This window comes from Leishmania mexicana, chromosome 5 (assembly GCF_000234665.1).
Source record: "Leishmania mexicana MHOM/GT/2001/U1103 complete genome, chromosome 5".
Classification (NCBI taxonomy): Eukaryota; Euglenozoa; class Kinetoplastea; order Trypanosomatida; family Trypanosomatidae; genus Leishmania; species Leishmania mexicana.
This window is the reverse complement of record NC_018309.1, coordinates 218,702-242,492: the sequence shown is the minus strand read 5'-3', so window position 1 is coordinate 242,492 and position 23,791 is coordinate 218,702. Positions and strand designations below refer to the sequence as shown.

The 23,791-nt window shown below is 66.1% G+C and overlaps 4 protein-coding genes across 4 annotated transcripts; all 4 read right to left on the bottom strand.

Annotated features, from left to right (window-relative positions):
* Positions 1 to 1,654: 1,654 nt before the first annotated feature.
* Positions 1,655 to 8,905, bottom strand: LMXM_05_0670 (conserved hypothetical protein; the record flags this gene model as incomplete). Its single annotated transcript, XM_003871908.1, has 1 exon — positions 1,655 to 8,905. One exon carries the CDS (start codon positions 8,903 to 8,905, stop codon positions 1,655 to 1,657), a length of 7,251 nt encoding a protein of 2,416 aa, XP_003871957.1.
* Positions 8,906 to 9,961: 1,056 nt separating this feature from the next.
* Positions 9,962 to 10,909, bottom strand: LMXM_05_0660 (nitroreductase-like protein; the record flags this gene model as incomplete). The annotated part of the gene is made up of 1 exon (XM_003871907.1): positions 9,962 to 10,909. One exon carries the CDS (start codon positions 10,907 to 10,909, stop codon positions 9,962 to 9,964), a length of 948 nt encoding a protein of 315 aa, XP_003871956.1.
* A 2,398-nt stretch (positions 10,910 to 13,307) lies between these two features.
* On the bottom strand, positions 13,308 to 15,872 carry LMXM_05_0650 (conserved hypothetical protein; the record flags this gene model as incomplete). Its single annotated transcript, XM_003871906.1, has 1 exon — positions 13,308 to 15,872. One exon carries the CDS (start codon positions 15,870 to 15,872, stop codon positions 13,308 to 13,310), a length of 2,565 nt encoding a protein of 854 aa, XP_003871955.1.
* A 1,345-nt stretch (positions 15,873 to 17,217) lies between these two features.
* On the bottom strand, positions 17,218 to 22,995 carry LMXM_05_0640 (conserved hypothetical protein; the record flags this gene model as incomplete). Its single annotated transcript, XM_003871905.1, has 1 exon — positions 17,218 to 22,995. One exon carries the CDS (start codon positions 22,993 to 22,995, stop codon positions 17,218 to 17,220), a length of 5,778 nt encoding a protein of 1,925 aa, XP_003871954.1.
* Between the last annotated feature and the right edge of the window lie 796 nt (positions 22,996 to 23,791).

The following is a 23,791-nucleotide window of genomic DNA, read 5'->3' as shown; positions in this document are numbered from 1 at the left end:
GGAGGGGCGAGGTCGGTTGTGAGTGGTTAAACAACATGCACGCACACGCCACAGCGGGGCTGAGGAGGAGGGCAGCTCGCATCCAATATGGTGAGAGAGGAGGCGGCAGGTCACAATGTACGAGGGAGAGGCAGAAGGAGAAAAGGGCGTGGAGAAGACAAGGCAGGCGGGCAGGCAGACAGGGCGTGCGTGCGTGCGCCATCCCTCCCTCTATATGTCTCCATCATCATCGCTGCAGCAGGAGAGCTTTGGCGGCGCCGATGCTCGCAACGTGTGGACACGTGACACACACACACACACACATGCGCCTGTGCGTCGGGACGGCCAATGACATGCGCGGGGAGTACCGGCGAGGACGGTGGATGATGAGCGTGGCGGCGATGGTCGTGGTGCGCGTCGGAGAGCCAAAGGTGAACAGGTAAAAAAAGGCAGAAGCCCAACACGACTTCGGTGAAGGTGCGACCCCAGACGCCCGCCATCTCCCTTTCTTCAATGGCCACGACTACGACCAGCAGCAGCGGACGCCTAACGAACGCCGCACGTGTGTGAGGAGCAGGTACTGAGCACAATGTAAGGCAGTAAAAAGGACAGCCGGTCGTGTGTGTGTGTGGGGGGGGGGGGACGACGGTGCCGCCACCTGACGCACATGAGGGAGGGAGGCTTGTACGTGTGTGCGTGCGTGGCAGAGGCACCGGTTGCACACGCCTATTTCACTCGCACAACGGTCACGCACATCAGCTCCTCCGCACTACTTCGCCGCTTTGATACTCGGGGTTGTCGCGCAGACTCGAGCTGGAGGATCTCCTCGCCGCTGCCTCGGCGCACGCCCATCGCCGCGGCAGTGGGACGGCGCTCCCGAGCACGTCACGAGTGAGAAAGCAGTTGCCAAGGTCCAGGGGCGTGCGCACCGGCTGCTTGCTGCAGCCCAGCGGTGAAAAAGGGCGTCTGGGTGCTGCCGGAGGCGATGGCGTAGCTGCTCTTGGTGTCCCCGTCTGACAGTGAGGGTGCCAAGGTTGCCGGGCTGTGCCGCCCTCCCCCCTCCTCGCAGGCCTCGGTAAAGTGCGCAGCCAGCTCCTCCTTGGGGGTTATCCGGAAGCAGCAGGCTGCGCGGGTGCCGTTGCTACTGCACCAACTCATCGTCGATGGACGCAAGGAAGGCGTGCAGAGGGAGGGCGTTGGGGCCATCACCACCTGCACACGTCGCGATGGCTCTTCCTGACGTGTACGTCTGCGTGGGTGGGGCAGGAGGCGGTGCCGGGTACCCGCGCGCGCACCCGCGACACACGGGAGACAGCGGGGACGACGTCATCGGCCATCGTGCCTCGGTGGATACGGGGGTGCGCTCAGGCGGTGTTTCTAAGAAGGGGCGCGCGAAGGGCAAGCAAAACGGCGAGGGAGCCCGTGCACGACTCGGTCTTGCATCTTGTGCCGTGTGCACCGGCTCCAATAGGCAGGTGGGGCTGGCGTAGGACCGGGGAAAGCGACTGAGCGGCTGCGGACCCGGCACCGGTGCAGCAGCGCCATCCGTCGAATCCTCGTGAGTGGGAGAAAAAGGGGGTGAGTCGACGGACGAACGGACGGGGGGGGAGGGCGGGGCCTCTACACAAGCAGGCACACACAGGCGTCAAGGCGGCTTGATGTGCTCTCCCCTGCTTTAGAGCCACACTGAACGCCGCACCGCAAGGTGAGAGGCGTCGATGCCTTCCTGCGGGGAAGGACGTCCCGCCGCGGGCACCGCCGACGGCCATGAGCCCGACACAGATGCGGACGGGGATGCTGAGGCCGCCGCGGCTACACTCGGTGTTGCTGTTGCGGGAAGGCCCAGCGTGACTTCTGCAGAGTGATCGTGGCGACGGTGCTGCACCGGCTGGGGAAGACTGTACTTGCGGCGCAGCTGCGAAGCTAGACTCTCTGGCGGCAGCCGCGGCGGCGGGCGGTGGCCACGAAGGGCACTCGCGTACGCATCGAACGGCGACGCGTCTGCCGCTGCTGCGCTTGCTGTGGGCGACGGTGGTGTCTCGCGTCCCTCTGCTAGTGGAGACATGCTTTCCGAGAGGTGCCGCGATGGTGCCGATCTATATGGCTGCAGCGGCCGAGGCGAGACGAGCGGCGTCGACGCCAAAGGTGAGTGCCGCCACAGCGGCTGCACCGAGGGCGCGGCTGACGGCGGGTGGCGATGGGGACGCATAACGACGCTGGGGAGGCCGTCTTCATCGGTGCCGGTGGTGAAGTAGGTTGGGAAGTTGTAGAGGAGTAGCGCATCCAGACCGTTGAGCTTCTCCAAGAGATCGATAGAGAGGTCATCCTTGTCTGCCGCCGCCGCCGCCCCTGAGGCGACGCGCTTCACAGACTCAGGCGTCATTGCCTGCGGTGCACCGGCTGCATGCGACGTCTCTCGCCCCTCCCAGCACGTCTGCTTTGGTGCTTCGCTAACTTCATCGACCGCGCCATCGTCGCCGCTCACTACCTCCGGTTGAAGGGAGAAGCGCACGCGGCGGGGCGAGGCTGGCACAGCGATGCGCGTAGTGGCGGTGGCCATTTTCTGCTGCTGCCGCCGTTTCTCTCTTTCCCACGATCGTGGGCCCTCCGACGCCCGCCTCGGGTCGTCTCCGGCGCTCACTGGTGGCTCAGACTCCGGTATCACCTCTGCAGCAGCAGCCGATGCTAAGGCCGTACTGATTGTCGCCTCGACGGGCGTGACTGGGCTCTGGACGGCGTCACGGGCCACTGCTTCCACGTCCTTAGCACCCGTGTCGTCTGCGTTGTGCGATGCAGCGACGGCTCCCTCGCCTTCTGGCACAGGCGCCGCCGATCGCGCAGCTTCCATGTCTGCGGCCACGTGCAGGTTGCGGGATGGTGAGGACGATGCGGAGGAGACGGCGGAAGACGATGGTGGCACCGGCGGAGGAGATTGGTGAGGCGCTGCACTGGTGTGCTTCGCCGTTGAGGGTGGACTTGCGGCAGCGTTGCCAACAGGTGCGTCGTCCACCGTGCCGGCGGCGCCGTCGACATCGTCAAGGGTGCCGTGACGGTCGCTGCCAGTGATGGGCTTGCCTCTGTCGATTGACAAGGGTCGCGCCTCGGCCGCTTGCGGCGACGCAGCGGCGGGGACGGCCGCGGTTAAGCTGCCCGACGCCACCACGGGGTAATGGTCCCCATCTGTGCCGTCAGCGCCAGGGCCGGGGTGCTGCAGGGCAGCTTCTTCTTGGCTGTCCTCCAGGTGAAAGGACAGCGCTGATGAGGCACTGCTGCTGCTGCTGCTGTTGTTGCTGCTGCTCTCTGCGAGATCAACATCGCTGCCGTGGTCCGTAGCCGGCTTCGCTTCGCCGCCAACCTCCGTGGCAACAGCTGCCTGGGGCGATGGTGTCACCAGCACCGCTGGCGAAGCCGACGAAGAGGAGCTGTCGTCTGCATTGCGCTCCACCGTGTCGACTTCCACACCACTTCGCATCTTCGACGCATCCCCGGCAAGCGACCGCGCCGTGGTGTCGTGCTTTGGCAGCGGCGCAGCAGCTGCATGCACGCCTTCCTTTTGTGTGCCCTTGCCCTCACCTTGTGACGCCGTCGTCACGTGCAGCGCACCCGCGGCGGCGGCGGCGGCGTCGCCACACACGACACCGACAGCCGCAGAGTGTTCCTCTTCGCTCGCGTCTCCGCTGCTTCGTGTTGCAGCCAGCGGACTGCGACTGCGGTTGCTGTCCTGCTGCGCGGACGGCGACGGCATCGCCTCGGCCGAGGCGAGGCTCAGCAGGCGGCCAGCGGCCGTGACGCTCCCCTTGCCGCCTCTGTCGTTGACGGGTGCCGTCGCAGGGCCGCCTAGGGCCTGACTCGTTGGCAACGTCGGCGTCGCTGGCGCCTCTTGCTCCTGCATCGCCGCCGCCGTACCCATGGCCCGCAACACCAGTATGGTCTCTACAATGTAGAGCCGCTGAAGCACGCGCCTTGCTTCCTGCTCCTGCGAAACGCGCTCGCGTCGCGCATGGCGCTCCCACCGCATCAGCCTTGTGAGCAAGGCACCGTCGATGACCACTGGGTTAGGCGTGAAGAAGTGCTTTAGCTGCGCTGGGGGCAGGGGCGCCATTCTAGCTTCTGGCGAGAAGCCGACGTCGCGGTCCGCCGCGGCCGCGTCCGCGCTCTGCGCGTGCATCGACGACAGAGCAGCACCGCACGAGACCGAGGCCGACGTGATCGGCGGAGCAGCGGAGGTGTTCCCGTCGGAGGGGGTGGCATTCTGCTCTCCGTCTGCCTGCATCATCCGGCGACGTGAACAACGCCGAGGAGCGGCGTAGAGGTCGTCGTGTATACGCCGCTGCACGAGCGTGGGCGTCGTGACTGGCCGCGCGTGAGCTTGCCGCAGATTGGCCGCCTTCTCAGTCGCAGCAACAGAAGCCGTGTCCACACACTCGTCGGCACCCCCGTGCATCATCGAGAGCAGCCCCAAGGTGATGTACTCGCTTAGCTGTTGCGGAAGGCAGGCGGCGCACGACGGTCGCAGCGCCTGCGCGTACGAGGCTGCCACATGCGCCATCGGGACGGTGTCAGCACCCGCCTCATGCGCTGCAGGAGGCAGAGGCACCCGCTCCGTGGTCTTCGACGGCTCCTGCTGCTGGTTTTGTTGACGTTGCGGTGGTTGGTAGTACTCGGCCCGCAGTGCCGCGGCACAGCGCGCCACCTCCGCCTCCATTAGTGCATCGACCTGCGTCGGTGCCGGCGCAGACCGCCCCCTTCGCGTAGAGAACGAGGACGCGACCCGGCGATGGCGTTCTCCCTTGTCTTGCTCTTGGCTGAGGTGCGGATGAGGGCACGGATGCCGACGCGGGCTGTAGTTGTGCCGCGAGTACGCCTTCATGAACACCTCGTCATCCGTGGCGTTGCCACCTTCGTCGCTCTCGGACGTTGCAGGGGGATGCGGTGCTGGCCGTGCCACGAGATCGTCGAGTAGCTGCTCATACCTGCGCTGCAGTGCCACCATGGTGAGGCGTATTGCATCGCCTGGCAGCCGCGTCGAGCTCGAGTGCTGCGGATCGGCTTCGGCGTCGTCGTTGCCGCTATCCGCCGCCGCCGGCCTCCGCGCTGCGGCCAACACCCTGGCCGCGTTAGAGGTGTGGGCGGTATAGGAGGCGCTCGCACTGGGCCACTGCTGCGGCCGCTGACACACGCCGTCCGCTGTGCGGACGCGAAAGAAAGGCGCAGAGCCGTCCCTGCCGCCGCGTCCATCCGCCGCCGCAGACTCCACTTCATTGGCCTTACGACCCCCGTCGTCGTTGGGATGGTTGAGACAGCCTGAGGCTGTCGGGCCGTTGTAGCGGTGCTTGGCGCGAGTGTTGGCTGCACTTGACCTTCTCATGTGGGTCGGGGTCGAGGCAGTGAGAGCGGTGGCGGTGTCCACGCGAGATGGCAGCGGCCCAGCCGTGAGAGCGGGGGTCGCCATCGTGCGGGGCTGAGCAGCGCCGCGCAATGGCCGGCGTGACGGCGTTGCCACAGCCTCTGTCACCGCCTCTGCCTCTGCCTCTGCCTCTGCCGCCGCCGCTGCTGCTGCTGCCTCCGGGTTCGCCTCCACCCACAGCTCACGTCGTCGTCGCTTCTCTACAATGGCGTCCAACTCGAGAATGTCGCGCGTTAGGGCTGCCTCGTACTGCTCCAGCCGACCGGGGGTGAGCTGCTGTGGCGGGAACGGTGCCGTGCCACTCTGACGCGACTCCACCGCGGACCGCGCCGAGCTGGCCCACAGCTTCGATCGAGGCGCATGAGGCGACGCCGCCACAGCTGCCGCCTTCTCGGACTCGCTCTCCCGCTCTGCATCGCGTTTCTGTGGCCGGGCAATGCGTGCTTGACCGGCATGGCGCAGCAGCTCCTCCCGATGCCTTGTCGCTTGACGCGTGCGCCACGACACAGCGAAGTGATTCACTGAGGAGCTGACGCGCGACGTGGCGCGCAGCTCGCGACGTCGCGCTGCGAGAATAGCGGCAGAGGCTATCCGCGACTGCGGCGGCGGCGGCACCGCGTCGGCGGGATGGCCTCGGTTGGAGTTGTCGTTGGTGGCATGCTGCCGCCGAGCACCCTCGTAGGGGCGTTGGAAGGTGCGCGGCGATTCGCCGTCGCTGCTTGCGGATCTGTCGGAGGACTTCGACTTCGGTGGCGGTGTCGGGGAGGACGGGCAGCCCTGGAGAACTTTCGCCACACTGTTGACCTGTTCATTCGCTTGCTCTTGCCCCTCGCGGCGGTGCCGATGCCGCCGTGGTCCGTTCCGTCCCTTTCTTTCCCTCCGCCGGCGAAGAGGCTTGCCAGCGGCAGACGCGGACGCCAAGGGCGTAGACGTGGAGTAGGTATTGACGTCATCGGCACCGCCGCTGCCGCTGCTGCGCCGATCATCGCCTCCTGCTGCCGATGCCGACGACGAGGTGCCATCCTGCGCTTCCGCGTCCTTCCTCTTGCGCCGCCCCTTACTCTCCTCAGCACTGTCACCCGCGCACTCTACAGGTATTGCTGGCGCTGCTGCGGCTGGGGGTATCAGTGACGCCGCCCCCACTACGCCATCGCCACGCCCTCGATCCTCCTCTTCGTCCGTGGGGGAGTTGGTGGGGTCGCTGTGCCACGAGCTCGTTATCTCGCGTGTCGGCGTCACGCGCCTTGGCTTGACCGCGGTTGCTGAGGCCGCTGCGGGGGTGACGGCCGGCTGTGGCTGCCCCTGCTTGCGTCCGGCCTGCATGTCAACGAAGCGGAGGTTGGTACTGCTGTCCGTTTTCTGCATCGTGCTCCCCAGCGCCGCCATCTGCAGCGATGCCTCGACGGCAGTGGCTGTGGCGGCCTCGTCCTCGTGCTGGCGAGTCTGTCGCGGTGTTTTCGTATCTATGCTCCCGTGTGCGGCCCCGCTGACCAGCCGCCTGAACATGGAGGACAGCCGCGACAGACCGGAGGCGAGGCTGGTTTGGGTGGATTGGGTGGAGCTGGTGCTGCGTGCGCTCGTCTTGACATCGTGACCCTCGCCACCGCCCTTGCCGTGCTCGTCGACGCCCGACTTGGCTGCTACGGAGTTCCTGCTGCAGCCGCAGATGGCTTTGGATGGGAAGGACTTGAAGATCGAGGACGCGCTCCCGCGCCTACGAGGAGCGCCTTCGCCCCCGACCCGAGTCTCCCGCGGCAACGGAGTGCTCGACGGTCTGAGTGTGGGCTCCCTCTCATCCTCCCCCTCCTCACGCCCTGCGTGGTGCTTGAGCTCTGCATTGATTGCCGGCGGGGCAGAGAGGTGCTGCAGCTGCCGTGGTGACGCTGGTTGAGAGAGCCGACCGCCGCCCGCGGTCGTGCGACCATCGGCTGTTCGCTTCACCAGAGTCGGCTGGACGAAACTGGACAGGGGCTTGCCATGCAGGTCCAGCATACTTTGAGCTGGCGTCGACGTCGACGCCAGCTCGGCGTCGTCCTCAAAGGTTTCGTCTCGAAAGTATGTCGATTCCTTTGGTGCCGCTGTCGCCGACTTCACGATCTTGCGAGGCGTGTTCAGCGTCAGGAGCGCGTTGGACTCATCGAGCGAGAAGTCTGACGACTGCACTCGGTGACCTGCCGCGGCTGGGCGAAAAGAATGGCGGGCAGGGGAGAGGTACAGGCTTCCCCCAGAAGCGGCACGGGCATGCTGGAAGTTAGTGTTGATACCCAAGAGTGGCAGCGAGGTGCCGCCGCGCGGCGTCACCGGATTCGCCATCGAGATCTCGCTCACGGTGCAGTACATCGGGTCGTCATCGTTCTGCATGCTGCTGGACAGCACCCTCAGGTGCGGCGGGTCCGCATCGGGAAAGGCAGAGGGCCCGAGGCTCGCCAGCGATGCCGTGGGCAGCGCTGCGCCGCCAATGTCGACTGCGCCCGTGGTCGTCGCTGCCGTGGCCGCGGAGACGGTGCAGCTAGGGCTGGTATTGCGCGGCGACGAAGGAGAGAACTGCCGCTGCTCATTCTTTGCCTGTTGCGGGGGTGGCGACGTCGGGGTCTGCGGTTTCCATCCGGATATGTCCGTCACAGGCGTTGTGCCGGTCGTCGGTGATGACAGCGGCGGCGGTGACTCGTGTGCAGTGGCTCTCGGCTTCGTGGAGGGCGCCAGCGCCGTGCCAGGACGCTGGTGCTGCTCTTGGGGTGGGGGAGGTGCCGTTTGTCCGACGGCACTCGCACGGGATGGCGGCGGGGCAGCAGCCACCGGTGCCGCCATCTTATCATCCGCGTCATCATTCTTCTCTTCCTCGAAGTTTATAGTCTCGTCGGCGGTGGTGGCGATGAGGGTGGAGGTGGTCGGCTGCTGAGGCGACACAAGCAGCTGCCGAGATGGGGCCGTTGGCGACGGTGACTGCGCCCGCGCCTGAGTCGTCCGTTCGTCCCCGTTGACGGCATCATCACCTGCGGCACCTTGCTGAGACTGTCGCTTGGCACTGGCGCCGTTACCGTTGTCATCGCTGTCGCCGTCGTGGCCCCGGCTGTCGGTGCTGCGACTCTGCGGTTCCGGGAAGTCCTCCGAGTCGAACCGCTGTATGGCTCGCATGAAGTCAAGGCTCGCGTCCCTCTTCAAGGAGGGGCGGGCGAGTTGTCCCGTGCACGGCAGCGCTGCCGGGTGAATCGCCTGAAAAGACGTGAGAGACGTTTCCACGTGCGCCGAGGCAGGAGAGGCGACCGGTGATGATGCACCGCCGTCGGACGCCTCATCTCCGAACGAGGTCGACGAGGTGGGCGGTTGCGGCCGTGTCGGCTTCGGTACTGGTATGGCGGGCATCGGGTGGTGCACATCACCACGGCCGGCTCGCATAATCCCCTTCTTGTCGCGCGGCGGCGACTCCGTGCGGCTGCCACCAGCCGCATCACCGCTGCCATTCGACAAGACTAAGGAGAAATCGATCGAGGTAGTCTCGGCCGCGGCTTCATCCTCCATCGCGACGACTTGGCCGGGAGGGGGGGGGTGAGGTAAGAGGGAGGGGGTAAGCACCAGGTGCTAGGAGGGTGTTGGCGAGCGGCCGCCGTGTGCGACCGCGCCTCGCTTTCCCCCTGCGTGTGTGTCTGCTTCAAGAGCGAGGTGGACCACCCACGCACACGAAGAGCCACGACACGGCCAGAAGTGCGATGCTATACGTGTGCCTGTGTTGGCGTCGCCAGCGGTAACAGCAAGGATGGGTGTGGGTGCGTGCTTGCATGCATGCATGTATGTGTGTGTGTGTGTGTGTGTGCAAGGGAGTGTATGGCTTGGGAGTGGGTGGTTGAGTGGGGAGCGTGCTGCTGCTCTCGTTTCGGTGATGTGCGGTGGTGGTGCGTTGTCAGACGTGGGTAGCCTGACGCACATGCACACGTGACGAGAGCACGTTGTGTGATGGAAGCACACCGGGGGAAAGCACGCTTGCCTGTCCTCGAGTTTGGCGTGTGGGTTTCCGAGAAAGGGGTTGGGTTGGGTGGGTGAGGCTTAAAGGCGTAGAAGAGGCGACACCAGCACAGCCAGCAGCCACGGCAGCACCAGCCAGTCCTGAAGGGGAGAAGGCGGGAGGGTGGCAGAGAGACGGGGGAGGGGGGGGGGAGGTGGCGCGGTATGCGAATCGGCTGCAGCTGCCCCCCCCCCCCCCGCGCAAAAGACCCGCAACAGAGGAGAATCCCTCCTCCCCGGTGCACCATCCCATGTCCTGCGCTCGACGCGAGCGAGGCAGGGTCCGCTTCCGCAGCACGGCCCGCCCCGTCCACCCGCCCGCTGACAGCGACGATGGCACCGATTCTTTTCAATGGTGCTTCCTTTTTTACTTTACGCGGTGGACGATGTGGGCCTCTACAGACGCGTGTGGCACGTGTCGCCGTGCCTAGTGGGGGCGCGTGCGACTGTGAAGAGCAGCGGTGCGGGGTGTGTCTGCGTGTGAGAGAGGGGGTGGGGTGGGGTGGGGGAGAGACGCGCCCATGGGCTACACGTAGCGCCACCCCTTTTGTTCTCATCTCTGGTGTCGAGTCGACGCTAGAACTTGTTCCACCGCACGGTGTGCGGCGTCGCGAAGCGGGAGCTGCACACCTGGCGTTTCTCAGCCTCCGCGGCGGTCGCATAGCCGACGCTGATGATGACCGGCACAGTGTACCGTTCCGCCGGCACTCCCAAAGCCCGCTTAACGGCATCCTCGTCGATACCTTCCATCATGCACGTGTCCCAGCCAGCGGCGGTGCAGAGGGAGACAAATGTTGTCGCCGGAATCATCGTTTGCTTCCACGCGTAGCCGGTGCGGCTCACCGGGACGGAGATGAGCGGCGTGCCAGCGGCCCGGCTGTACCACGCACTCACGACCGACTTCACGGCGGCCATCGACTGCATCGGACCTCCATGCATGAAGTAATAGATGTTGCGGAGGTAGGCAGCGCCGTAGAGAGGCCTGTAGTAGCCCGTCTCGAGCCCCATCTCCAGCGCCTGCGGCGCGTTCCGCTCCGGCTCCGTGTCTCCAACGAACACGACGGTCGCCGGCGCCTGCAGCACCTGCGGCTGGCCGAGCGCTGCCTTGTAGAGCTGCTCCCGCACCGCCGTGTTCGTGACGACGACCGCGTGCCAGCCCTGAAGGTTAAAACCGGTCGGGGCGCGGGTCGTCGCCGCCAAGACGCGCTGGAGGGTGTCGAGGTCTATCGGCTTCGCTGTGTCGAACTGCCGGCACGTCCACCGGTTGCGCACAGCGGCCTCGACGGCGTCGAGTGCTGCGTTGTCGTTGACGCATGCTGGGATTGCCGCACACGACGCGGATGACGACGATGAGGCGGCCGCCACGTTTGTGCAGTTCCAAGCCATGAGGTGGCGCAGCGTGGCTAGAAAGCCGCCATAGCCGCTGCTGGCGTTGCTGTGGCGCTCCTCCCTGGCTCGAGGGACGGGGTCGGCAGGGGGTGCCCCTGCTGCAATCAAAAGCAGGCGACGACTGTGGCAAAGCATTATAGTGTCTCTTGCTTCTCTCCCTGGTGCCGCAGATGTTGAGCGCGGCCCGGTAGGGTGGTCTCGACGGCGGCGGAGGTTCAACCGTCGGCGTGGCCGACTTGTTCACAGTGACGGTAGTGGTGCCGAGACGCGTCGCTGTGTGCGAGAAGAAGGCGGACGAGGTAAGAAGAGGAAGTACACACGCGCGTGGGTGTCCACTGACGCGTCGGGATGCGGGCATACATGAGCGTCTGTGCGTGTGCGCGCGTCGGAGCCGCTCGCGGTGTGCAGCGCGCGGCAGTAGAGAGTGAGAAGCGAGGGGCGATTCGCTTGCAGGCGATGGATGCTTTCCCCTACTCTTCTCCCATCCCTGGCACGTTGGGGGGGGGGGCTCACTGCGCTTGCGAGCGGGTGTGTCTGCGTGTCCGCGTAGGTTCCCAGTGCAGACCTACGCTCGACGCCCAGTGCCTTGACTCTGGTCTTGCCATAAACCGCCATCACATGACCTTGGTGAGGGCGAAGAGAGCCAGACAGGGAGGGGAGGGGAGGGGGCTGGTGATGACGAGAACGACAGCGGTGCGGCTGGCGTAGAGGCACCCGAGCACACGCACACACACGCACGCACGCACGCACATGGAGAGAGAGATACAAAATTTGGATGTCTGCCTGCCTGTGTGTGAGTGTGTGTCCGAGAGAGAAGGGACTGGAAGGATGGCGGAGGTGGGAGCTCTGGAAGCGAAACTGTTGGATGACGGAGACGCACGCGCAACGCCTCAGGCGACGCCGCGACACGAGACATCTGCGTTGCAGAGGACGCCCCTCCACGTGGCTGCGACGAACAGTCACACGCACACACAGACGCCCACGTGCGAGAGGGCATGCCCAAGTTCCATCAGGATGGCGCGACGCAACCGCCATGGGGAGAGGGGAAAGGAGAGCGAGAGAGCGGCACGCTTTTCCCGCTTCCCAGCGTGTCCATTATTTTGCCACACCGTACGAGTTCCGCTCAAACCCCACCACTTGGCCCGATCACCAGGCCCCCCCCCCCTCCCATTATGCCGGTCGCCATCCCAGGTGTATCCACCCCACCCCCCTCGGGGCGGCGCAGGATCCTCATCACCAGTAGGGGACGGTGTGAGGGCCGGGTGGGATACACGCTCGAGCCACGCTGACACACTGCCCATCACATGGATGGCGCAGACGCGTGTTCACCGGTGTCTCAGTTTGCTTCAATAAAACGCCAACCAGGACCTGGACACACTGCCGACAGCCGTAGTGGTACATCACACGGACCTCCCCCCTACGTGGCAGGTGCTTGGCCATGCCACCACCAGAAGCGGCTCGGGATTTGGCATGAGATGGGGGGGGGGTTGGAGGGGTGCATGGACCCTGTGCTGCCGCGCACTGAGGGGCGCCGTGCGTGTGACCCTCGCGACGGCCCCTCCCTCTCGTCATCAATGGCGAAGGGAGAATGAGAACAGAACGGAGCGGCCTGCTCTACCCGTGGGAAGAGGAGGCGGGCGGAGCCGGGAGGCGCGCGACGATGATGGCGGTGATGATGGTGGTGGTGACTCGGTTGGTCGTCCCTCTCCTCCCCCCGACCACCAAGCGCATACACCGAGATGCACGGAGACCTGAGAGCCGCAAGACGGCCGCGTCCTTCCAAGGCATGCAGCAGGTGTACCAGTCTGTCCGTTAGCCCGCCGTTCGATGAGGGTGATGCACTCATGGACACATCCTCGAGGTGCGCCGGTGACATGCATGCAGCCGAGGCGAAGCAGCGCGTACGCACGTACACAACATGGCGCAGCGCATGCCTGTGCACCTGCAGGAGACCGGCGGGAGATGGCGAGCGGGTGGGAGGTCAGGCAAGGCAGAAGCGAAGACGAGAACCGAAGGCAAGTCGTCGTGTGTGCGTGCGTGCACGATGCGCGTAACGCGATCACGTGAGCGGCGTCCACCCTCCCCCGTCCTCCTCCGACGTCGCCTCGGTCGCCCCTCTTTCTCCCCCCTTACATGCGCACACGTACCACCACCACCACCACGTGACGTGGCATGACACCCGTACAACCGAACACCGCGCGCGCCCGCACCCGTGGCGACGTTGTCGCGTGCACGACATGGGGCAAGGCGCAGGTCGTGAGGTCGGTGGGGCGGATGACGACGCAGTGCACGCGAGTGCCTCGAGGGCAGGCCATAAAAAAAATCAAGTCAAGGAACAAAGGACAAGGCACGCACGCACGCACGCACGCACACGTATGGAACATCGAAGAAGAGCTAGTACACATCAGCAGAGTAGAGCAGAGCACGCAGTGCACACACTCGCACAGGCGTCACGGATGTCGACACCCGTGACGCCCACACACACACACACACACAGACACGGTCATGTGAATTCTGTCGCCCTCTCGCCCAACTAGAACTCCGCCAGCGTCATGCTTGATGCGCAGCTCACGTGCGGCGCGGAGAAATGGGTCACCGGGTTGTAGTTGAGCGCGATCGAGAGACCACCGCATGTCGTGCGCACAGTGCTCACACGCAGCGCCGGTGGTGTCGCTGCTGGAACGGTGCCCAGGAGGGTGTTGACAGCATCGCTGTCGGTGCCCGTCCAGTCGAGGAAGCGCTCGCGTGTGCTGTGTGGCTTGCGAGACGGTGACGCGCCACAGCCGCCCACTGCAGACTTGCCCACGGACTTGGCAGCCTTTACGTGCAGCGTCGACCGCATGCGATCGCGGGGCCGACCAGCGCCCGCCTCCTCCGAGGCCACGCACGCGGAGAGGCAGAGATGGCCTGTGCCCTGGCATCCACAGTACATCTCAGCCGTGCTGGGCTGCTGCTGCTGCGGCTGCTGCGAGGGCTGAGGAAGCAGCAACGGCAGCCGGCTCTTGGACGCGTTGGGGTCCGCCGGCGTCGCAGCCGTCGATGACGGTGGCGACGAGGATGTGCCGTACTGCCGCTTCTGTTGCTGTGCCGTTGCCTCGTGCACGCAGTGGTAGTGCAGCGTGCCAGCGTAGATGCCGGTCATCGGGGACGACTGGCGCGGCGTGCACCAGCAGGGCTGCAGGGGGCGGTCTTCCACGTCCTCCAGTGCCACGTTTGCGAAGGCCGTCGCGCCACCAGGGAGCACCGGCGCAACGAGCACCCTCGACATCCCATTCGGACGCAGCACGAAGCCGTCGTCGGCGTACCACAGGGGTTTAATTTTCGTCGCCGATGCGCTGTGCGCGACGCTGCGGTATCGACTGACCTCGGCGCATGGCGGCGCGTGAGTGTCAAGCTTCACAGGCTGCAGGCGACGGCGGAATGCCGCGGCGTCGGCCATCACGGCGGCGAGGCGCTGCGGTGTTTCGAAGCGAGCATCACGCAGCTCTTGTGGTGTGCGAGGGTGCTGCGGCTGCTGCACAGAGTGTTGCCCCGACGCGGGCCTGGTGACGCTGCTCGTGTTCACCGTGGAGGTGAGCCGCCGACGGTGCAGGTGCATCGGGGGAGACGTGCGTGGGCGCGGCGCATCCGTTGCCCGCGGGGGTGGCGCAACACTTGTCGCATGATCGCCAGCCATTGCAGCAACAACCTCGAAGGACCGCTGCTGGTGGCCGGCGGCCACTGGAGACGGCGCGGCACGGCCACTGTGAGGGTCGCTGCCGCCGCACTCCCCCGCCGTAGCGGGCATGAGGAGCTCTCCGCTGCCGTCTTGGTTGTGTGTTCCCGTGCTAGCAGCAGAGGCAGAAGCCATCTCCCGTTCTGCGAAGGCGGCGACGTTCAACTCGCTCGCGCCGTGGGGCTCGTCGATGCGCGGCTGCGGAGGCAGCCGGATGGACAGCACCGCCTCCAGCTCTCGCATCACCAACGGAGTCAACGCACGTGACCCATCCAAGTCCTCGGCGAGGTAGCGGCAGCGGTTCTCGTAGCGGGCCCCTTTGGCAGGCGTGAGGCGCTTCCGGATCTCGGCGAGTTGCTGCTGCTGCTGCCGAAGCTGCTCAAGACTCACCACGTCGGCAGTTGCCGCACTTGCGTTCGTCGTGCCCGTGTTGCCGCTGTTATCGCCGTCGCCATCGCCGGTCGCCTCCCCTGCACTCACGCTCTCCGGGATGAGAGTGTGACCGGAGCGGAAGACGCCGTCGGAGGTGCACGCGTACTCAAGGCGCACCTGTGTCGCCGGCGCCACGCCCTCCAGCTCCAGCTCGCACAGGGTGGTGTTTCCGAGGTCCGTGACCAGCTGCAGGGCCATCGCCGCACTGCGCGAGGTGCACGCCGGGTTCCAGGAGAGCTGCATCGTGTGCAAGGTCGTGTTGCGAGGGTGAACGAGGCCGGAGAGCAGCTCGCGCACGTCGTGATCGTTCAGACCGCAGTGAAACAGTGCCAACTCCCGCAGCGCCGGGTCTGTGGCGAGATAACGGCCAAGCCGTGCAGCCGCCGTCGCGGCATCTCCGAGCTCTTCATCGACACTCACCGTGGACAGGTCCCATTTCTCGCCGAGGCTGTCCTTGTCGTCGTCGCTGCGCGCCGATCCGAGCATGTTGCCGCTGAGCTTCAGCACCGTCAGCAACGGCAAACCACGAATGGCTTGGAGGAGGGGCGTCAGCACCTGCGGCGTCAGGCTGTTGAAGCTCAGATCCAGCACGCGGAGCCGCGTGTGCCGAGACACAACGGAGAGAAAGGACGGTAGGTCGGGCAGGCTCGGGGACGTGAGCGCGGCATCGCCAAGCCGGTAGCCGGAGAGGTGCATCTCTTCGAACGGCTTCAGAAGCAGCGCGGCCGCCTCTTCCGCCAGCGGGTCCCTGAGCGGCGCGCTACTCGAGGTGTGTGCCTTGCTTTTCGCTTGATGCACGTCAGCAGCAACGTCCTCCGTCTCGCTGCCTTCCTCTGCTGCTCTGCCTGCCGGAAACGCGACCGCGAGCGCCTCAACTAGACGCCCCAGTTCAGTGCGCAGGTCTGCCACCTGCTCCGCCGAGAGGCGGCCACCCCGCCATCGCGGCTCCATCAGCGGCCCATTCAGCGCTGGCAGTGGGCATGGTGCTGGTGGCCTGCCTGCGGCGGCCGCCGCCACAGCAGCGCCGCCGACACCCACGGACGCGTGTGCGCTGGTTGTGTGCTTGTGTCCCATCGGCTCTTCGAGCTTTGCATGCGGAGTGACGCACGCACGCAGAGGTCGATGCTAACGGAGGAAGAGCAGCGATGGTGACGATGGTCGTGGCGGCGGTGGCGGTGACAGTGGAGAAAGGATGGGCTGGATGCTCAAGGAGATGCCTGCACGCACACCGACCGTGCGCAGCTCCTCCTCTGCTTGTTGTGCAGAGCGGAAGCCGGCAGCGGCAGCGGGTCGGAAGACAGAGGGAGGCGTCGAGAGTACGCAGCGGATGCTGCCGCGAGGTGCTTGATGGGCAGACGTGTGCGTGCCGGTGTCTGTGCGTACGTGAGATAGAGAGAGAGTCTGACCCCTCGCTGCCTGCTGTCTGGGGGAGGGGAGGGGCAACAGGAGGGATGCGTGGGGGAGTGATAAGCGTGCAGCCACGTAGCGGGAACAGCGCCACCAACAAAGCACCGCTGCAGGCGAACATGCCTACCGTGGCGCCCAAATGGCGTGTGCGTGCGTGCGTGCCCGCAGGGCAAGCGACCTCGATCCAGAGCGTGCGCCATCGCTGCCGTTTAGGATGGCAGCAACGAACGCGTTGATCTCACGAGGAGCTCGGGACTGGAGGGGGGAGAGAGACCAGCGCGGGGGGAGGGCGAGCAGCGCCGCCGCCGACAGTGGTGGTGACAGCGGGCGATGCGAATGCCGTGGTCGGGAAGGCCGAGGACTGGAAGAAGGGTCCCCGGTGAGCACGCGTGCCCATCACGGATGCAGCAGAGCAACCACCGCCGCCTCGGCACCAGGATACTGGTGTGCCTGTGGCAGCTGCAGGTGGAGTGCGCCGAGCGATGCGGGATGATGATGCTGTTGAACTAAGGTAGACTTCGAAGGACCGTAACACGGGACATGTACATCTGTAGGGGAGATTAGGAAGTCGTGCTGTGAGGGAGGCGGGAGGCGGGAGGCGGGAGGGGGCGAGCCAGCCGCATGTACATCGCACGCCACGGGCAGCGACAACGGCAACAAGGCGGGAGCTATATATACGAACCCACCAACACACACACACATGCAGAGGGAGGAGGAAGGTGCGACGCAGACCCCCGTCTCCCCCCACTAAAGGAGATGAGGCCCGTGACCATGGCGGGGGACGGGGCGCACAGAGACACAGCCACGCGACGAGGCCATCCCTCTCCCCTTCCACTCGTGCACGCCCGCCGCTCTCGCTTCTCCGCCAGCTTGCCTCCTCTGTGCTTGTCTATATGGTCCTCAGGAGCTCGCGGGCAGCGCCGACGTTGCCGACCTCCGCCGCCAGCAGCAGCGCTGTCCGTCCTTGTCCATCCGGCAGCTGCACGTATGTCTTCCATTCACTCGCAGTGCCTGAAGAGGTTAAGACGCCGTCGCTCGTCTGCAAGTCGCGCGAAGCCGGTGCTGCTGCTGCTGCTGCTGCTGCTGCTGCCAAGCCGTCCCTACACGCTGTACGCATGTGGGCGCCGGCGCTGTCGATGCCCTTCACGGCGAGGGCAGGACATCCCCAGTGGCGCGACTGCTGCCAACGCTGCAGCTGAGCCGTTATGGAGGACGGCTGCACGAGAGAAACAACCAAGCGCTGCACTGAGGGGTGCGGCGCCGCGGGGCTCCCGATGGCGTTGCACACCGTCGCGATCCTCTTCATCGAGGGTGACGGCAGGACGTCGCCAGGGGCGCGACGCAACGGTGCCCCCTGCAGCTGTAGCGGCAATGTTTTCCTTGCCGTCCCGGCCGCCTCGTTGCTGTCGGCGGCGGCGACCGCGCTACGCAGCAGCGACAGCATGCGCTGCAGCCGCGTAGCACGCTCCGCCGCCTCCACCTCGTCGTCGTCGCTGCCCTGCGCGTGTACAGTGACGGTTGTGGAAGAGGTTGGCGGGGCGGCCATCAACACACACGCGTGCAGCGGCGTGCGACCCTGCATGTCCACGGCAAGAGCACTTTGCGGCGCCTGCTGCAGAACGCACGCCATGGCCTCTAAAAAGCCGCTCTGCGCCGCCGCGTGCAATGGCGTGCGGCCCTGGGCGTCGGGAAGGTGCCAGCACAACGAGAGAACATTATCGTCGTCACGCGTGCCGTCGAAGACACCGGCCGCCACAGCAGCGATAGCTGAGTTGGTGCGTGTCACGGTTTGCAGGTCTTCGAGAAGCTTCAGCACCGCCGTCATATGCTGGAGGGCAGGTGAGGAGCGACTGCAGAGAAGGTGCAGTGGTGTCTGCCCCTGCGCATCCGTCAGCATCCAGCACTTCTCCGGCTCCAGCAAGTGGTCCGCGCACTGCCACTGCGCCAGTCGCTCCAGGAACTGTTGATGTTCGTCCTGCAGCCCGTCCTCATCGGCGTTGCCGCCGGCACGACTGCCAGACATGAGCTCTTCCTCCGGGTGCGTCAGGCTCTGGTCTGCGCCCGCCTGCTCTACACTGGCAACGCTGCGGTTGTGGGCTTCGCGATGACCAAAGCTGGTGTTCGACAGGAACGCTTGATCGTCAGCGGGGCCATCAAAGTCGACGAGGCTGGAGCCGCGATCACTCTCGGACAAGGCGGCGGCGGCTCTCCACGGCTTGCGGCGAGGACCCGGGGATGTGCTCATGGACCGGGTTGGCGATGAAAAGGATGGCGAGGAGCGGCGCTGGTGCTCCTGTGCGCGCCGCTCGCGTACGCGGCGCTCGAAGTTCTTGCGTCCTGATGTGGACCCGCCGCTGCCGCTGCTGTGGCGCCCCCTTGCACTACTGCTGGCACCCATGCTGCCGCCAAGGGGATGGTTGGCTCTTGGTGAGTCTCCGTTCATCACGTCCGTGGCGTAGGACGGTACTTGTTGGTGCCTCTGCTGCTCCTGCCGCCGTCGGCGCACTGCACTGTAGCCGGCGGCGGCGTCGGGAGTCGAGTAGAAGAGGAGCTGGACAATCTCGTTGTTGTCGGCCAGGCTGCTCGCCGCGAGATGCATTGGCGTCTGCAGGTGAACGTTACTCTGCGCGTATGGCGTGGCGCCGTACTGCAGGAGAACCCGAACAAGCGCGGCGCGACGGAGGCGGTGCTGCTGCTGCTGCTGCTGCTGCTGCTGCTGCTGCTCGGCTGAGCTTGGCTGGGGCGCGGACGCAGGCGCGGCGAGTCGGAGCGCGAGAAAGAGCGGCGTTTCATTCACGTCGTCGACCTCGTTCGGATCCGTGTACTGTGACAATAGCAACTCCGTCATCTCCACTTCGCCATCGGCGACGGTGCGGTGCAGCAGCGCCCCGCCGTTGGCCAGCCCGCTCGGCCGGAGCGGGCTGGCCTGCGCCTCGGAGAGCAGCACCGAGACAATGCGCAGGAGCCGTCCCTTCTGCAGCTCCTGTGCCTCCAACAGAGGTGCCGAGGAGGAGGCCGACTGCTGCTGCGCCTTGATCGCCATCTCTAGCGCCGTCATGTGCGTCACGCTCTCTACCGCTTCCACATTAGCCAGCAGCTCCGGGCTCGCGATACCCGTGAGACCCGCCAACGACGGCTCGCCCGCGCTGTGGGAGCCGCCCTGACCGTGGTGACTGCTCCCCGGTACCAAGGTGCTGCTGCTGCCGCGGCGGTGCGCACCGAGACGCGTTCCGCCGCGCGAGGAGCGTCCTGCCGAGCCACCCCCGCTGCTGGTGCTGGCGAGCAGCTCCACGAGGATATCCACCGGTTGCCCGCGCCCGACTCCCGCGGCGCTGCTCATCATCTGGTTTGAGTGGCGGATGAGCAGCTCCACAATGTCGGCGTGCCGCTGCTGAACCGCCACGTGCAGTGGTGTGTATCCATCCCTGTCTGCCTTACCGCACAGCAGCGTCGCGCTGCCAAAGTGCATTAGGCGCTGCACCGCCGTCGCGTTGCCGACGTAGGCGGCGTAGAAGAGCGGCGTGCGGCCCGCCATGTCAATGGCGTTGAGGTCGATGCGAACGCCCAACGGCCCCGCAGCAGCGGACGATGCGCCGGCGACTGCCGAGGCGGCACCGGTGAACACGTCAGGACCGGGGTTGCTGCTCAGGCGGCCCTTGCCGTTGCCGATGCTGTTCGGCGCCAAAACCTGTGGCGAGAGCAGCAGCTCCAGCACCGACTGCGCGTGCGTGCAGAGGGCGGCATAGTGTACCGCCGTCGCGCCTTGCGAGTCGCGGTGCATGGGGTCGACGCGGTAGTCGACCAGGAGGCGGCGAATCAGCTCGGGGTGGTAGTCGAAGATGGCGTGGTGGAGGGGGGTCAGACGCATCGGCAGTCGTGCTGGCAGCGCGTCGCCCCGCTTCTGCCGCCTTCTGCCACGATCACGTCGCTCCGAGGCGGGCGTGACCGTCGCCACAGAGGCGGAGAGGGGCGTGCGGCTCGCCTTGTAGCCGCCGGCGTCGGCTACGCTGCCGTCATCGTCGTCATACCCGTAGTCGTCCTCGCCGTCTGCGTTGCGGCCTTCCTCCATGCCACCGTCGCTGGTATCGTCATGCTCGGCCTCGTCGTCGTCGGCCGCCGACGCGAGCCCGCGGGCGTCACCGCCCCACGCGCTGATGGACGCCTGCCGCTCCGTGAAGAGTACGTAGGGCAAATCCAGCTCCTCGTCCGGCACAAAACCATGCATTACGGCGCCAGCACGCAGCAGCGAGTCCAGCACGTCGGCCGTCGTCACCGTCGGCGGCAGGAAGGACCACCACGTGCCGACCTCGCAACCTCCCAAGAAAGGCTGGTGCGCTGAGGGGTACGACGCGTTGCCGCCGCTGCTCTTGCTGGCCGTCGTTTGTGTGACGGCGCCGTGGCCAACGTTATTGCTCATAGCGCGGAGATACGCTGCCGCCGAGCCCGACGCTGCGCCGCCGCCGGCGTTCATGAGCGTCGTCATCGGTGTCGGCGGGCACAGAATCATGTTGCGCTGCACCGCCGTCGACAGCTGCGCGAAGCGGACGGCGTTGGCGGAGATGGTGCTGCCCATGCTGTTCACGAGGTTCGCCGTGGCCGTGTTCGTCGCCCCATCCGTCGAAGCACTGCGCACGGCGGCGGCGAGGGCCAACAGGGTCTGCACGTACCGCGGGTCGTTCCGTGCCGTGCCGTGCCGCAGCAGCGACGTCAGCGCCGACTCCCCAAAGGCGTTCTCGAACTCCATCGACAACCCATGCTCCACCAACGCTCGCAGGACGCTCGGCTGCGCGGCGGCGTAGTGCACAAGCGTGTAGCGACCGTCCGCCGAGATCTGCGTGATCGAGTCGCCTTGGCGGAGCAGCGCCTCGACGCGTGCGACGTCGCCATGGGTGCAGGCGCGCGCTAAGCGGGTCTGCGATGCGTTCACCTGCCCATCAAAGGGCACATGCGCACCGTAGAAGGACAGGAGCCGCACCGAGACCGTGTCGCCGCGCTCGAGCGCGAGCGTCGCGGCAGAGCGGCCACACGTGTCGAGAAGATCAAAGTTCAGCAGCGTGCGTTGGCGAAGGACATCAGTAGCGGTCGCACCAGCTACATCGCACAGGCTGGCCAGACTCCACCAGTTGCATGGAGCGACAGCGGCAGCGACGACCGGTGCCGCGGTGCTGTCCATGACCGCCCCGCCGCCGAGCTCGACTTCGTCTTTATGCTGCTGCTGTTGCGGGTACACACTTGTGAGGATCGGCAAGCCGTGGTAGCCACCGGTGCTCGTCTGGCGCTGCCGCAGGACTTGCTGGAGTGCGGTTAGCACAGCCTCCGCTGCAGACGGCGACACGAGGCTGGTGGCGCTCACCGGCCCAGTCGCCTGTGCCGGAAGGACGGCTGTGGCCGGCTGCGCTGCCGCCGCGGAGCTGTGAGTGCGTGAGGTTGCAGCGGCGTTGCTCACGGTGCGGCTCTTGCGCGACTGTGACACACGCGGCGTGGCGGTCGGTGGTGGAAAGCCATTCGGGCCGGCGGCATCCGCTGCCCCACTGAGACGCTGCTGGTGCTGCCACCGCATGACACCAACGATTGTCTCCGCCTCGATGGCAGGCAAGAGGGTGCATGGAAGCGGAACAGGAAAGGGGTGCGGCAAGAACGCCAAGGAACCCTCAGCGTCGGGCTCACCCGTCGACAGCTGTTGCTGCAGCGGCAGCGGCTGCGATGGTAAAACGGGCGGTGCGTCGGCGGTGGCGGCAAGGAGCAGCAGGCGTAGAAGTTGCGCGTGGTCTCCGTGGGCAACAACGTAGTGCAAGACGGAGCCGACAATGGTGCTCTCCTCATGCTTTGGTGCCTCGGGCGGGTTCGCAGCGGCGCCGCCTGGTGTGCTGGCGGCGCCGACGAGCGCCGACCCACCGACCGCCGCCGCAAGGGCTGTCCCGATCACCGACGCCTTCCTCTTACCACTGGCCTGCTTGCCTCTCGGATCCGAACTGGGGACGCGTGTGCTCTTTCGGTGTCCACCGCTGTCGTTCGCCGACGCCCCGTAGGCGGTACCGCCGCGGCCGCTCTCGTTTTCGCATACGGCCGTGCCAGGCCGTGCGGCGGTGAGGGGGGCTGCAGAAAACGAGAAGGCGTCGTTGACGCTCGCGCCGTGTTGAAGGAGCACTTTCATCACCTCCAGCGCAGCTGGCGTGTTAAGGCCGGAGAGCAGCATCGCCGCCAGTGGAGGGAGACTGTCGGGGACCGCTGCCGCGGCAGCAGCAGCAGCAGCAGCAGCAGCAGTAGCAGCAGCAGCAGACGGCGACGACAAGCCCTTCAACGGGCTCTGTTGCCGTGGTGGCTGATCTCCACGCAGCTGATCCGTGAAGTGGGGTTCGGAGTGCGACCGGGCCTCGGATGAGGCTTGCTGCTGGAGCTGCAGCTGCTGAATGATGGGGCCCGTGTAGTAGCTTAGGGGTGGCACTTCGCGCGCGTTGACGGGGTCGGCGCCGCGCTCCATCAGTTTTCGCACCGCCGCCGCGTCGCAGGCGAGGCAGGCCTCCATGAGTTGTTGATTCCATGTGTGGTGGGGGTCCTCGCGCACGTGCGCGCCCCCGCCACCAGCGTTGCCTTTGCGTTGGGACTCTGTCCCCGCTGTCGTCTTGGTGGCCTTCCGCTTCTTCTGCGGTGGCAGTGTCGAGGCCATGGCGTTGGGGAGGTGGCGGGGGGTTGGTGTGTGTGTGTGTGGCGAACTTGCGGTCGTGTGCTTTCCTTTTTTTTCCGTGCGCGTGTCTAGCTGGCGGCCAACCGGGCGATGCTCGGGCTGCGCTCTCCCAAGAATTGTTTTCACCCGCGTACACTGAGGAGGCTGCGGAGGGACGCCCACGGGAGGTGGGTGGGGGCGGAGGGGAGAGGGCGGTGCACACACAGATGGAGGAGTACGCTACACATGCATGCGTGAGGCACGGGATCGATGGAAGGCATGAGGAGAGGGAGGGGGGGAGGAGAGGGAGCTTGCGTGGCAGATGGCAGAGAGAGGAGAGGGTGGTTGGGTGGGTTGGCGGACTCGAGAGCAGCTCCGAGAATAGCAGCAGCACTACCAGACGCCGTGAGCGCCTCTCCTCCACCCACGCAAGCCCCCACGCGGGTTAGCCGGGGCACGGCCTACGCACCTGACTGGCCAAGAGGTCGCTCGCTCTCTCGCTACCTTGCGGGGCGCATGCCTCTCATGCTTTTGGCCTCTCAGGCAAGTGCTGGCGCACTGAGGAGAGTGCGGAGAGCGAAGATGAGCGCCGACGCGTGACAGGAACAACGAAATAGGATGGAGGCGAGCGCCACACCGACAACAACCGGAGGGGGAGGGGGAGGGGGGGTACGGATACACGTTGCGTGGGTATACGCCCACAGGCCTAATACTGCGCACATGGGCGCCCGCATCGGGAGGGAGCGACGAGGATGGCGATGGGTGGTGGTGGTGATGGCGGTGGTGGAGGGGAGGGGGA